Source organism: Salvia hispanica, chromosome 6, assembly GCF_029641045.1.
Source record: "Salvia hispanica isolate PSC_SH4W2 chromosome 6, Shi_PSC_v1, whole genome shotgun sequence".
NCBI lineage: Eukaryota > Viridiplantae > Streptophyta > Magnoliopsida > Lamiales > Lamiaceae > Salvia > Salvia hispanica.
Window position 1 is genome coordinate 45749327 of NC_142697.1, and position 15653 is coordinate 45764979.

The window sequence follows — 15653 nt, forward strand, 5'->3', positions numbered from 1 at the left end:
AATATTTAAATGGCCTATCGTATTTATATTTAAATAATAATATCTATTTTAAAAAAGCATTTTCTTAAATACCCCAAAATTCCCCTTATTTTCTTAAATACTCTCAAAACTCTCCTTTTATATATTGTATAGATTGTATAGATATGCTAATTTGAATTGCTGTTTCAACGTATTGCATAAAGCAACCTCTTGCATAGTACTACCAAGTTAACAATTTCAATTCGTGTGTGGAGGATCAAGGATTATTGATCAAGTTAAAAATTTATGATTTTAAATAGCAATTACTCCTCCGTCCGCAAATAAGAGTCCCGTTTTACCATTTTAGTCCATCCGCGAACTGGAGTCTCGGTTCACTTTTACCATAAATTATAAGAGGGTCCACATTCCACTAACTCAATTCGCTCACATTTCATTTAAATCTAATACTCCATATACAAGTGAGACTCATATTTCACTAATTTTTTTCCACTCACTTTTCTTAACATTTCTTAAAACACGCGTTGCCAAGGAATGAGACTCCTAATGGTGGACAGATGGAGTATTAATATTAAAATTCTATACATACACGATTGAAAAAAAAATTAATATTTCGTTAATTACCAATATATTAAAAAAATTTGTGATATTAAATAGGAATTATTAATATTAAAATTCTATACATCGCATAATGGATTCATTATCGCAGAACTAGTTTCTTTCTCTAATAGTACTACTCCTATTTTTCAAAGTGTTATATGAATAAGAGACTACTAAACTTAATTTTTAAAAATTATTGAGAACCGTTTCAAATTAAATTCTATTTGACCATGAAAGCTCTAAATTGAATAATAATATTAAAGTAGTAACCATTTTTTTAATGACTTAAACCGTTTTACATTTAATTCTAATTTGGGTATTTTTGAATGACACGCTTTCTTTATCATTTTGCTATGGGGAGTCAAATCAAAATCATATTTTAATTATATTGACTCAATTCAGCGAGATTTTGCAGCGAAATTTGAGGTAACTGAATTTTTTCTTCGCTTTTTTAAATACTTATATATATCTCTCTGATTCTCTCTACAAAATTTTACAGAAACAGCAAATCATCCAAATTTTGTAACAGAATCGAGGTAACAGTAACACTGTCTTCTTCGATTCTACAAACTGTCGCCATGTTCTTTGTTTATTTGATTTGATTCTTATTCTGATTTAATTCAAAGTTTTCTGCACTTTCTTTTGTTTGATCGACTTTTTGATTAGATCCGCCTCTTAGTTTTGCATTTTAGCTTTGCGTTGCATAAACTTTGCCGGTACTCCCTCCGTCCCATAAAAGTGAGGCAAAACTTTTGGACACGGAGTTTAAGAATTTTTATTAAATAAATAGGAGATAAAAAAAGTAGGAAAGATAAGAGAGAGTAAAGTAAATGATGGAATGAGGATTGATATGCTGCGGACTTCTATATAGGCGCCTGGTGAGCAACTGATGATCTGGCAGCTTTATCATCAATTCTTCCTCCTAATTCATTCTCTCTCCTCATCTTAAAATTAATAATCTCGCCCTCTCTCTCCTCATTCCTTCTCTATCCTCTTAAATTAAAAATCTCGCTATCTCTCCTCCTCTCTAACCTCTCGTCTTTTCTCTTCTCCAGTGTCTATTTTTATATTCTGATTTTTCATCAATTTCGAATGCAAAATATCGTTTTGACAACTTTCCTCTTCATATATTTAGGGATTTTCTTGAAAGCAATATTTCTTTGTTTCTATCATCGTATTGCAAAATCTAATATTGATGTTGAATTGAAAGAAATAATATTAATACGAGTTTAAATGAACAGAGGGTGATAATTTTTTCTCTACTGGGATTCTACTCCATTATTTTCAAACTAAAATTCATCTTCTGTGTACGTCATAGATGTGATTGTAGGAACGATTTGCTCATTTGCATACATTAAATAATGAGAAGTATTGATTCTATGGTGAAAAGCATAAGCTTTAAGAAGTTGGCGAGGAAGAGAAATTATAAGAATTTGGTGAGGAAGAGAAATTACAAATGACAGAGAATGAAGATAGAGGGATGTACTCGTATACGGTAGAAAGAGAAAGAGAAAGTGAAAGAGGGATTTACAGTAGAAAGAGAAAGTGAAGGGGATGATTATGAAGGAGTAATATATTTTAAAAATAAATATAATATCACTAGCTATATTAGACAGAGACATATTTGTCACGTCATTAGGTGCTCACCAGTCGCCTATATTGAAGTCCGCAACATATCAATCCTCATGATGGAATAAAGTAAGAGTGATTAGATGTTTTGTCTTTTTTTAAAAAAGGAAATGACTCAACTTTTATGGGACGGACTAAAAAAGAATATGACTCAACTTTTATGGGACGGAGGGAGTACACGATACAATCTAGGATAGAGTTGTGGGATTATTTTAGTCAGAGGGGGTTAACTATGACTAATTATCCCATGTATCCATCTAGGACTGAGTTGTGGTATTGAATCTCATGAACCAAACACACTAAATATTATGAACCAAACACACTAAATATTTAATGTCGTATACAATCTTGCAAACTGAACACCCTCTTTGTGTGCAAGAAGTTGAGATGTGATTTCATGATGACATTCGCCCATTCGTGGCTTTGATCTCGTCGATTCGTTGCATAACTTCATATTTAAGAATTTTACTCTGACTCATTGCCTTTCATCTCTCTCCCATTTAGGCTGAAATGAAGTGTTTTGCAAGTGTTGATACATCAGTCCTTAAGCAGCATTATCAGAAGAAAGTACATGAACTAGAAAATGATTTATTGACTCCACAGGTGTGCTTCACGGTTCTTTGTTCAATGATGATCTATTCAAAGGCGTATCTCTAAATTTCGTTGTCTTTCACGTTAATAGAAAGAAATCGAAGAACTTAGGCGCAAGCATGCAAATATCTCTTCCAATTCTGATGATAGTGCTCAAAAGTTAAAGGAGGAGTATCTTCAGAGATTGAATGTTCTTGAGAAACAGGTATATAATAAAGAAACATGACTTTCCAAATTAACATTTGATATCAGTCCCCATTCATGGAATAATTGCAGGAAATAAATTGGAACAAAATCAGCCCAAGAGTTGAAACATATCTTCTTCTTGCCTTTACTTCATATCAACATTCTTGTTATAACTCCATTTCTTGAGGTTTCCTTGTGCTTTGTTGATGACTCCATTATCTCTACAGGTGGCTGAGTTGAAGAAAAAACAGGATGCTCAAAATCAATTGCTGAGACACAAACAAAAGAGTGATGAAGCTGCTAAAAAACTAAATGATGAGATACAGAGATTAAAGACTCATAACGTACTTCATTTTGTTGTTTGCTGCTTGACATAGAAGTCTTTCTGGTCTCCTCTTTCCGATGATTTTATTGTTTGTGTGAAGGTCCAACTGCAACATAAGATCAAGCAAGAATCTGAGCAATCCAGACAGTGGAAAGCATCGAAGGAAAGGGAAGTGCTTCAGGTAATTTTGTTCTAATAGTTACTTTGAGCACTATGAGTTTCTACCTAAAAAACGTACTCCCTCCGTCCCAGATAATTCGGGACACTTTGACCCGGCACGGGTTTTAAGAAATCTAATGGAAAGTGAGTTGAAAAAGTTGGTGGGATGTGAGTCCTACTTTTAAAGTATTAGTTTTATAATAAAATGTGAGTAGGAATGAGTTAGTGGAATATGAGGTCCACTACCAAAAATGGTAAAAGTGAAGTGGGACAAATTATGTGGGACGGCCCGAAATGGAATACTGGGTCAAATTATCTGGGACGGAGGGAGTATCTCTCTTTCAAGTAGTTTTCTTATTTTCAGTCCAGTTGCTTAATATTGAACAATACATCGTAGAGAAAACAAATTTCCAGGGAATAAATTTGTGAGGTAAAGTTGCTTTAGTAGGTCCTTAATTCTTTATGTAACTAACTGACCATTTGGGAGTGTCTTTTCTATAGCTAAAAAAGGAAGGAAGAAGGAATGAATATGAGATGCATAAGCTATTGGCACTAAACCAGAGGCAAAAGCTGGTGATTATTTTTACACTTGGTCATAATTCTTTAATATTTAGGATATCTGGAATTTTTGATGAATTGTTTCATGTCAGGTCTTGCAAAGAAAAATTGAAGAGGTTGCAATGGCTACAAAGCGTCATAAAGAGTTGCTAGATTCTCGAAAAGCTTCTTCACGTGAAACATTTGGTTCAAATCTATTTGATCATATTCATTTTGCATAATAGTTTTAACTTTCACTTTTGACATTTATGCAGGTGTACGAAGTAACAAAGGTCCTGGAATCCCGGTATGTGTCCAGGCGTCCCATATACTACCTCCGTCCACGAAAATTTGTCTCAGTTTTCCATTTCCGTCCGTCCTCAAAATTTGTCCCATTTCACTTTTACCATTTTTGGTAATGGACCTCATATTCCACTAACTCATTCCTACTCACATTTTATTATAAAACTAATACTTTAAAAGTAGGACCCACAATCCACTAACTTTTTCAACTCACTTTCCATTACATTTCTTAAAACCCGTGCCCGGTCAAACCGGGACGAATTTTCGTGGACGGAGGTAGTACATTATTGTTATTGGTTATTGTAATTTGTGTAAAACTGTAAATCCCATAATTTAACGTCATCACCAATTCACCATATCTATTTTCGTCGTCAAGGTATTAGTGCAGACTATTGAACATGAACTTGAGGCAACTATTGGAGTGCATGAGGTGCGGTCAGAGTATGATTGGCAAATGAAAGAGTAAGTGCAATCACACTCACTAATCATGTCCAATCTGCTTTTGCAGTTGCTATGCATCATAGCACTTCAATTTTTATTTTCTTTTCTTAGCGGCTTCATTCATCTATGATTATCTAGTATCTTGTGTTGCCTTCTATGTTTCGGTGTAGACGAACTGTTTTATTTATCTATGCAATTTGTCATAAGGAACAGCCACTAAACCTTTTTGTTTGTTACCACTTTTGGACAATGCATAGAGTTTATATGTGATGATTTAAATTTGGAGGGAGTGTAATTAATTACCTTTTATGTAATGAAGCAAAAGCACTGTTTTCCATTTTTAAGCCTGAGCAAATATATATCAACAGCTAACTAGAATTAGCAATAATCTCATATGTTATAAATAATCACTTACTCTATAATTTTCCACATATAGCCCACATTCTTATTGTGATCTCTATATACATATAGGAGGGATAGAATGGCTGAAGAGCTTGCAAGGCTGAAAGACGAAGCAACGATTGAGAAGCAGCAGAACTTCAGGTCTGAAGTTACAGACCAAGTATTCAACAATATTAAGTATATGTTTTCTTTTTCATATATATTATTCCGTGGTTTCATTGACTAAATAATTTATTTAATCCATTGACTGTAGTGAGTTCCCAGAAGCAATGTCTCCTGGTGCTAGAAACTCCAGGATTTCTGCCCTTGAGAATATGCTTGCTGCCTCTTCAAGCACCCTTGTTTCCATGGTATGTCAACTATCAGAAGCTGAGGAGCGTGAACGGGCATTTAGTGGCAGAGGAAAGTGGAGCCAAGTTCGGACTCTTGCTGAAGCAAAGAATGTTATCAACTTCCTTTTTAACTTAGCATCATCCTCTAGGTAAGTAATTTTGCCATAACCTTCCGATGGTTTATGAATTTCTTAGCTTGATGGTTTTCCTCTCGCATATTTCACTATTCACAGATGCCAACTTAGAGATAGAGAAGTTGAATGCAGAGAAAAAGACTCTGAAATTAGAGACCTGAAGGAAAAAGTTGATAATATGGTAAGACAGCTAGAGCTAAAGAAGGCAGAATTCAGTCGATACTTTATGTTTTTAATTTTAGGACTTTTATTATTGTTTACTAAATTTCAAAGTTGTCGAAACTTGTTTGAGTATGGTTTTCATGATTTAATTGATAGATGTTGTCATTGGGCTCTGGGAATATGACGAGCAATAATGACAAACATAAGGTTTGTATAAATGGCATTGTTTGTTCATTCTTCTTCTACTTCATTTTTAAGGAAGAATAACCTTTTCTTGACAAAATTTTTTTTCAAAAACATAATGATGATATTACATGATTTAGGGGTCCGGAAGCTCTACAGTTCAAGAAGATATGGATACATCAGATGACGAGTGGGGCCAAACAAGAGAAAGAGAAAGAGAAAGAAAAAGACGCCAAACAAGAGAAAGAGAAAGAAAAAGACGCCAATCGAAGAGAAGGAATTCCAAACAAGTATGTTGTACTTGCACCAGCAAATCTTCCTGCAAAACCTCAAGGTGTGAATGCCGTGCTGCTAACGGAAGTTGTAGTTCATCGTGCAGCTGTGTGACTAATAGATGCAGCAATAGGGAAGCAAGAATGAACGACACGCTGGATCTGTCTGAGTCCCCATTGACAACAACCCTAAAGTTAGTCCGTCCCTAAGCCTGTGATGCCATTGCTACGATCGCTGCAGTATTTGTTGTTTGAAAGGTTGCCATTGCTATGGTCCACTTTCTACAATCAACGCTCATTTTATTTTGATGCATTTTGGTTATAAATGCTAGCTATTTCTAATAAAGTTAAGTAGTTATTTGCTTTCTGAGTGTTTTATTTCAGAAATGTTAGTCTCAATCGAATGCCAAAATAAATCTTTTTTGCTACTTTTGGAGATGTAGTACATAAATTGTTGTTTCTTTTCAATAAATTTACTGCCGGATTTAAATGAGGTTTTTTTTTGTAGAATGCAGTGTAGTTGTTATTTTGCTTTACCGATATATTCTTAGTGCAATCATCTTTTTCCTTAACCATCACCTAATAAATTTTGTGATGTTTGTATTCTATTGTATAGTTCATGTGTTAGGATTAACACAGTGTATTAAATGTGATATATGTTAGTTCTGAGAATGGACAATGATTAGTATTTATGGTTCAACAGATTGGGCAGAAAGGAATGTAATTATACTTTGGTTTGTTGCTGTATAATATATATAATAAAGTGAGTATCAATTTTAAAATCATACAAATTTTCTTTTGGGACCAAATAATCAAAAAGATGTTTACGACCAAATTGATAAAACGGTCATATATTAGGGACCACTTTTGGCCTTTACTCGCATATAAATTATATAACTTGTCGATAAATCTCTATCAAAACTTCATCAATTCATAATTGATCCTTTATACATTATATTTATCTAATAATTTATGTTTCTGCGAAAGTAAAAAATATAATATTGTAAGTACAATATGAAAAATAGTACAATATTAACTACTTGAAATTACTTCAGAATTATTGTAAGTATCGACTTATGGTACTACTACTACTATTCATCCACTTAATCAAATTATAAAAATTAAGTGTAGATATTGATAACATTCAATGCATACAATAATATACATATATAAAATAAAAGTATTTTATATAGTGCATCATTTGTTGTTTGAAAGGTTGCCATAGATTAGGTAGGACAGTGTAGTTATGTTATAGGCAGTATTGAGCACAAACTAATGAGAAAGTTCATGTGGAGCAGTGAGGCGGACAATGCATTCCAGTTTTTGAAGTTAAAGGTAACCCAAGTCCATGTTTTGACTTTGCCTAATATTGATGATGTGTTTGAGGTGCATTGTGATGCTTCAAATGTTGGGATTAGTGGAGTATTGAGTCAGAATCAGAAGCCGATTGCCTTTTTCAGTGAGAAATTGTGTGACGCCCGCAAGAGGTATTCTACTTATGACAAAGAGTTTTATGCTATTGTTCGTACTCTTGACCATTGGCAACATTACCTTTTGTCCAAGGAGTTTGTGTTATATTCTTATCATGAGGCACTGAAATACATACAAGGACAACACAAATTGAATTTTCGTCATGCTAAATAGGTGGAGTTCATACAAATGTTCAACTTTGTGATTAAGCATAAGGCTGGCGTGCAGAATCGAGTAGCTGATGCTTTGAGTCGACGACATGCCTTGTTGTCATCTATGCAGGCATGTGTAGTGGGATTTGACACTTTTGGTGATCTATATCGTGATGATCCTGATTTTCGTGATATTTGGATAAGGTGTGCAAAGGGGAGTTTTCAGCAGTTCCAGATTCACGACAAGTTCCTTTTCAAGGAAAACCGATTATGCATCTCACTTTGTTCATTGAGGACTGCGATTGTTGATGAGGCTCATGGAGGGGGCCTTACAGGTCATTTTGGGAAGGATAAGACTGTATCCTTGCTTTCTAATACTCCCTCTGTCCCATTTAAAATGCAACATTTGAGAATCGGCACGGGATTTTATATTGTGTTGTTTTGTAAGTTAATGAAGAGAGAGTAAAGTAAGAGAGATGAAAAAGTAGAGATAGAGTTGTTTCCATTTAAGGAAACGTTTCATTTTTAATGGGACAACCAAAAAAGGAAAACGTTGCATTTTTAATGGGACAGAGGGAGTAATTTCTACTGGCCGCGGTTGGAGCATGATGTGGCTAAATTGGTGGCGAGGTGTCGGACCTGTCATGTTGCCAAGACCCGTCACAGTAATGCGGGTTTATACACTCCTCTCCCAGTTCCTACAGCGCCATGGGAGGATATTAGCTTGGATTTCGTGTTGGGACTGCCCCGCACACAGAGGCAGAAAGACTCGATCATGGTTGTGGTGGATCGGTTCTCTAAAATGGCGTATTTTGTCCCCTGCAGTAAGACATTTGATGCAAGTCAGGTGGCTCAGCTGTACTTTCGAGAGATCGTCAAGCTTCATGGTATTCCTAAATCTCTTACTTATTTAAGACATTAATTAGTTTAAATTAATACGGCGTATAATTTTAATAAATTAAGAAATTTCATAATGTAAATAATTAATAAATATATAAACCAAGAGCAACGATATACTTGTGTAAATAATATATTCCATTAATAACTTAAGTAATCGGTTGATGAAACTCGTATTGAAACATATAACTAAACGAATCCTTAATAAATTAAACCTAATGTATAAAATTGTGTCTCCATACCACAACGTCTTCTTCCAGAATTTTGCGTCCTCCTAAAAATTGATTCTTCCCTTATTGAACTTCCTCTAACAGGTCCGAACTTGAATCCTTCGAGTAGGTTATAACTCCAACAAAATAACTAAATTATGGAAATTTAATAAATATTATGTTAATCCATATCATATTTGGCAACATAAATTTTGTCTAGCAAGAATATCCGTTACCTAAATTTAACAAATAAAAATACACAAATCTGAAATCTCCATTATTCAATGAACATTAATCGAAACCTAATTATTTATGAACTAAATTAAACATAAAAATAAATAATTAAATAAATAAATAAATAATCAAATAACAAGCAAAAGAGATAATTCCCTAGTTGAAGTTCTAGGGTTTTGGAACAAGAATGAGAAAAGAAGTATTTTATTTCTTAATTGTCAATGATAAAAATATTATCGAATTCTATTGTTTATAAAATTCTAACCCTAAAACTTATCTTGCTAATCAAGATAGATAATTAAATAAAAGCTTATCAAATAAATAAAAATAACTAAAAGATATGCTAAATAGGAAAAGATAATCTAGATATGCCATGTTGATTATTGAGGAGATATGGCTGAAGATATTTGGTGATGAATAAGGCAACGTGAGATCCCTATCAGCATGCTAATGGCAATCTTCTGCAAGTTTAGTGTCGTTGGTGGCGTCGTTATTCCAAACTATCTCAACAAATTTGTGGCTATGTCTGGAATTAACGCGTGTTTATTCTATCGGTACTCACGTGATGTGAGTAAAACGTATGGTGTGAAACTTTCGGATAGGTTAACGAGTTTTATGACTGGAAGTGTGATGTTGACGGTTGGTTTCACAGCGTATGACTTGTCTGCCACTAATAAGGACCTTGCGAGGATTAGAGACAGGGATAAGACGGAGTTTGAGAAGATGATGAGAGCTAGGAAGTTTCCGAACCATTATAAAAAGTCTGTCGCTTGGCCAAGGATTGCGGCGGCTGGAGCAATCGGAATGATGATTCTGACTCTCATTGAACTGAGCTCCTTTCATAAGAAGACAGTCGTGGAGTATGACTCTGCAAATCCCTACTCTGTTTGAGAATGTTATTGAGTTTTTCTTGCTACGTACTCCTTTCGTTCCATTGTAGTTTAGTCGTTTTTCCATTGTGGACGTTCCACCGTATTCCAGTTGTTTCCATAAAGATGGATTAATAGAAAGAGTAAAGGCCAAATGTGGGTCTAAATATATTAATTTTGATATAATTAAAAATATTAATTAAAATGGTTAATTTTGGTCAAAACCTGCTTAAATGCCACTGACAGTTTGTTTTAGATGGTTCTGTCAATTTAGGACCGATTTAGGTCCGAGTTCATTTATGAGGGACCAAATAAACAAAAAGATAATGTTCATGATCAAATTGATAAAACGACCATGTTTGGGATCACATTTGGCCTTTACTCTTAATAGAAATAGAAGTGTTAGATAACCATTTTCTCATATATGTTTGCTTTGGATTATGTTTGTGTATAATTAGTTGAGATTTTGTGAATTATAATGACATTTAATCACAAGTTATGCCATTTCTTAATGTTATTAAAAAGTCTCTCCATTTAATAAAAATTGGAGTATATGGTTAAATCTAACAATTTAACGAAAACTTATAACGATTTCTTTGAAACTCTTGCCAAAACTTGAATGAATCAATCGGAAACTTTTTAAAGATCGAAGCATTCTTGAATAACGGAAGAAAATTTAACGATTTTTCAAATGATAAAAAAAAATAATAAAACTGACAATATTCTCAATATTTATTTTGACATTATCTTGATATTTTTATTAAATATGTTTTTTATTAAAAAAACCGCGCCCAAGTACGCAGCGACGCGACGCGGCAGTGAAAACATGTTTTTATTTATTTATTTTATTTTCTTAATTTATTTTGTGATAATTAGGCGGAAGTGTTTTTGGGGATGTGCTGACGTGGTGAAAGTGTTTATCTGGGATGTGGCCGGGCTGTTCCGCCTCTACAAATATATCTTTACACCAAAATTTGCTGAAATAATATTATAATATTATAATGAATCTCTGTGAATCTCTCTACAAAATTTTTGAGATTCAACAAATCAACCCAAATTTGCAACAGAAAACTAGTATATTTGATTCTACCAACTGTCGACATGTTCTTTGTTTATTTGATTTGATTTGGATTTAATTAAAAAAAAAAACTTATTCTTTGTTTATTTTAACCTTATCTTGATTTTTTTTTACCAAAAATCACGTGAAGAATTCTTATAATATATATTTTAAGAATCTGTCTATAAGAATTGTTTGATCACTATAAATATAAACCAATTTCGCAGAAACAACAATTCACCAAAATTTGCAACAGGAAACTTGTTTCACGAGGTAAAACCTTCTTCTTTATTTATTTTTTATCTGATTCTGGTTCAATTTTAATTTTTCTTCACTCTCTGATGTATTCCGCGGAGATCGACTCCTTTTTATCAGATCTGCGATTCAGTTTTTCATTATTTTGCCTCAGGATGTAGCCAAACTGTTTGTAGAATTGTCACAATAGTCTCTCTCTTTGATTGTGTTTTTTTTTTTTAATATGAAAATTCAATTCCGTTATTAGGAGATCTTGAATTTGCATTATGTTTTGTGGAGATCGTAATGAAAAACTGTGTTCGTGATTTTGACTCAACATGTAGCCAAACTGTTTGTAGAATTGTCACAATAGTCTCTCTCTTTGATTGTGTTTTTTTTTTTTTATTATGAAAATTCAATTCCGTTATTCGGAAATCTTGAATTTGCATTATGTTGGTGCAGATCGTAATGAAAAACTATTTTCGTGATTTTGACTCAACATGTAGCCAAACTGTTTGTAGAATTGTCACAATAGTCTCTATGCTTGTGTTTTGTTTAATAGAATGAAAATTCAATTCCGTTATTAGGAGATCTTGAATTTGCATTATGTTTGTGCAGATCGTAATGAAAAACTGTTTTCGTGATTTTGACTCAACATGTAGCCAAAACTGTTTGTAGAATTGTCACAAAAGTCTCTATGTGTTTTTTTTAATAGAATGAAAATTCAATTCCGTTATAAGGAGATCTTGAATTTGCATCATGTTTTTGCAGGCTGCGAGAATCATAATGAAATCGGAGACCAAAGATGATCGGATCGGGAGACATAGCTTTTCTTACATTCCAACCGAGGTCAGGATAGGCATGGCTTTGACTGGAACGCTGGCTTGCGTATCTTATGGTTTGTGTAATCAATTATCTCGTAATATGAAATCAAAGTGGAGCCAAGTTCGGACTCTTGCTGAAGCAAAGAATGCTATGAACTACCTTTTTAACTTAGCATCATCCTCTAGGTAAGTAATTTTGCCATAACCTTCCGATGGTTTATGAATTTCTTAGCTTGATGGCTTTCCTCTCGCATATTTCACTATTCACAGATGCCAACTTAGAGATACAGAAGTTGACTGCAGAGAAAAAGACTCTGAAATTAGAGACCTGAAGGAAAAAGTTGTTAATTTGGTAAGACAACTAGAGCTAAAGCAGGCAGAATTCAGTCGATACTTTATGTTTTTAATTTTAGGACTTTTATTATTGTTTACTAAATTTCAAAGTTGTCGAAACTTGTTTGAGTATGGTTTTCATGATTTAATTGATAGATGTTGTCATTGGGCTCTGGGAATATGACGAGCAATGATGACAAACATAAGGTTTGTATAAATGGCATTGTTTGTTCATTCTTCTTCTACTTCTACTTCATTTTTAAGGAAGAATAACCTTTTCTTGACAAAATTTGTTTTCAAAAACACAATGATGATATTACATGATTTAGGGGTCTAGAAGCTCTACAGAAGATATGGATAAATCAGATGGTGAACAACTAAATCTAGAGAATGATGAGGATGGTGAGTGGGGCCAAACAAGAGAAAGAGAAAGAAAAAGACGCCAATTGGAAAGAAGAAATTCCAAACAAGTATGTTGTACTTGCAGCAGCAAATCTTCCTGCAAAACCTCAAGGTGTGAATGTCGTGCTGCTAACGGAAGTTGTAGTTCATCGTGCAGCTGTGTGACTAATAGATGCAGCAATAGGGAAGCAAGAATGTGATATATGTCAGTTCTCTTTCTCTTGTTTGGCCCCACTCGCCATCCTCATCATTCTCTGGATTTGGTTGTTCGTCATCTGATGTATCCATATGTTCTGTAGAGCTTCTGACCCCTAAATCATGTAATATCATCATTATGTTTTTGAAAACAAATTATGTCAAGAAAAGGTTATTCTTCCTAAAAATGAAGTAGAAGTAGAAGAAGAATGAACAAACAATGCCATTTATACAAACCTTATGTTTGTCATCATTGCTCGTCATATTCCCAGAGCCCAATGAAAACATCTACCAATTAAATCATGAAAACCATACTCAAACAAGTTTCGACAACTTTTAAATTTAGTAAACAATAATAAAAGTCCTAAAATTAAAAACAGAAAGAGAGAGATCAAAGTGACAAATCTACAAACAGTTTGGCTACAAGCTGAGCAAACTAACCAAGAAGCCTTCAATTTGAGCAGAAATATAAAATTTCCGTGAAGACGGTATAGAATTTAAATACGCACAAACACATAGCTGCTAATTTGTTTAAAATCCTCTCATCTTAAATTAATCTCAATAATATGTTATGCACATAACTTTTTATAAATGTCATTATAAAATGGCATAACATGTGATTAAATGTCATTATAATTCACAAAATCTCAACTTCTTATACGCAAACATAATAATCCACAAAGCAAACAGATATGAGAAAATGGTTATTCCAACTTTATCACATCTCCTTAAACAGCAAACACTTCTCTTTCTATTAATCCATCTTTACGGAAACCTCTGGAATACGGTGGAACATCCACAATGGAAAAACGACTAAACTACGATGGAACGAAGGGAGTAAGGAGCAAGAAAAACTCAATTAACATTCTCAAACAGAGTAGGAGCTCAGTTCATTGATAGTTAGCATCATTGTTAGAAAGGAGTTTGTGAAGATGATGACAGCTAGGAAGTTCATTGATAGTTAGATCGGAAACCTCCTGGCTGTCATCATCTTCACAAACTCCGTCTTATCCATGTCTCTAATCCTCGCAAGGTCCTTATTAGTGGCATACAAGTCATAGCGCTATGGATCCAGCCATCAACGTCACACTTCCAGTCATAAAACCTCGCCAACCTCTCCGAAAGTTTCACACCATACGTTTTATTCACATCACGTGAGTACCAATGTACACGCCGAAACTCCAGACAAAGCCGCAAATGGCTTGAGATAGTTTGGAATAACGACGCCACCAACGATACTAAACTTGCAGAAGATTGCAATTAGCCTGCTGATAGGGATCTCACGTTGCCTTATTCATCACCAAATATCTTCAGCCATATCTCCTCAATAATCAACATGGCATATATTTTCCTATTTAGCATATCTTTTAGTTATTTCTATTTATTTGATAAGCTTTTATTTAATTATCTATATTGATTAGCAAGATAAGTTTTAGGGTTTAGAATTTTATAAATAATAGAATTCGATAGTATTTTCATCATTGAGAATTAAGAAATAAAATACTTCTTTTCTCATTCTTGTTCCAAAACCTTAGAACTTCAACTAGGAAATTATCTCTTTTGCTTTTGCTTGTTATTTGATGATTTATTTATTTATTTATTTATTTTTATGTTTGATTTAGTTCATAAATAATTAGGTTTCGATTAATGTTCATTGATTAATGGAGATTTCAGATTTGTGTATTTTTATTTGTTAAATTTAGGTAACGGATATTCTTGCTAGACAAAATTTATGTTGCCAAATATGATATGGATTAACATAATATTTATTAAATTTCCATAATTTAGTTATTTTGTTGGAGTTATAACCCACTCGAAGGATTCAAGTTCGGACCATGTTAGAGGAAGTTCAATAAGGGAAGAATCAATTTCTAGGAGACGCAAAATTCTGGAAGAAGACGTTGTGGTATGGAGACGTGATTTTATACATTAGGTTTAATTTATTAAGGCTTCGTTTAGTTATATGTTTCAATACGAGTTTCATCAACCGATTACTTAAGTTGTTAATAGAATATATTATTTACACAAGTATATCGTTGCTCTTGGTTTATATATTTATTAATTAGTTACGCTATGAAATTTCTTAATTTATTTAAGTTATACGCCATATTAATTTAAACTAATTAATGTCTTAAATAAGCTTGAAGATTTAGGAAACCAAATTCATCGTAATTGCATTATTTCATGATGGATTAATAGGATTGAGCAGACTATTTAATTTGGGTATAGATACTTTTTTTACTTTGAACTGTAAATATTTGATAGAATAAAAGGAAACTCAACCGCTCACTTTCACTAGTACCCGAAAAAGCAATCATTAGCTAGTACAGTAAAAATGTAGTACTGTATAAAAACTTAAATTTATACTCACATAAAATTAATGTTCATGTATATATATTCAGTCTATTTTTTCTTTATAAAATCATAATAAGAACAACCCTCCCTATAGCTTATCTCCAATTTCATCCTGCCACATCATTCCCATATCACACAACCCATCTTCTGCTCTTCTAGACTACCTCTCTATTTCTATATAATTCATTTT

At 33.3% G+C, this 15653-nt stretch overlaps 1 protein-coding gene and 1 long non-coding RNA gene across 2 annotated transcripts; both read left to right on the plus strand.

Moving 5' to 3' along the window:
* The first annotated feature begins 2032 nt into the window (after positions 1–2032).
* LOC148923937 (kinesin-like protein KIN-4C) lies at positions 2033–10085 on the plus strand. The gene is made up of 18 exons (XM_089061645.1): positions 2033–2071; positions 2710–2808; positions 2888–3001; positions 3210–3326; positions 3408–3488; positions 3968–4039; positions 4117–4210; positions 4279–4310; positions 4683–4768; positions 5219–5290; positions 5403–5630; positions 5715–5879; positions 5939–6002; positions 6101–6426; positions 7531–7753; positions 7877–8212; positions 8612–8741; positions 9847–10085. The coding sequence occupies exons 1-18, from the start codon at positions 2033–2035 to the stop codon at positions 10083–10085; spliced, it is 2517 nt and encodes an 838-aa protein (XP_088917771.1).
* Positions 10086–12126: 2041 nt separating this feature from the next.
* Positions 12127–13327, plus strand: LOC148923938 (uncharacterized). Its single transcript, XR_016132254.1, has 3 exons — positions 12127–12364; positions 12449–12530; positions 12668–13327. It is a non-coding gene; the product is annotated as an uncharacterized LOC148923938 (long non-coding RNA).
* The last annotated feature ends 2326 nt before the right edge of the window (positions 13328–15653 follow it).

Bases quoted from the DNA above. Each gene is read 5' to 3' on its own strand.
- LOC148923937 (XM_089061645.1), top strand. From the start codon at position 2,033: ATGACAGAGAATGAAGATAGAGGGATGTACTCGTATACG. The intron at 5,880-5,938 runs ATTTCAAAGTTG...TTGATAGATGTT, and splicing joins CTTTTATTATTGTTTACTAA to GTCATTGGGCTCTGGGAATA. The intron at 6,427-7,530 runs GTTAGTCCGTCC...CATGTGGAGCAG, and splicing joins CCATTGACAACAACCCTAAA to TGAGGCGGACAATGCATTCC.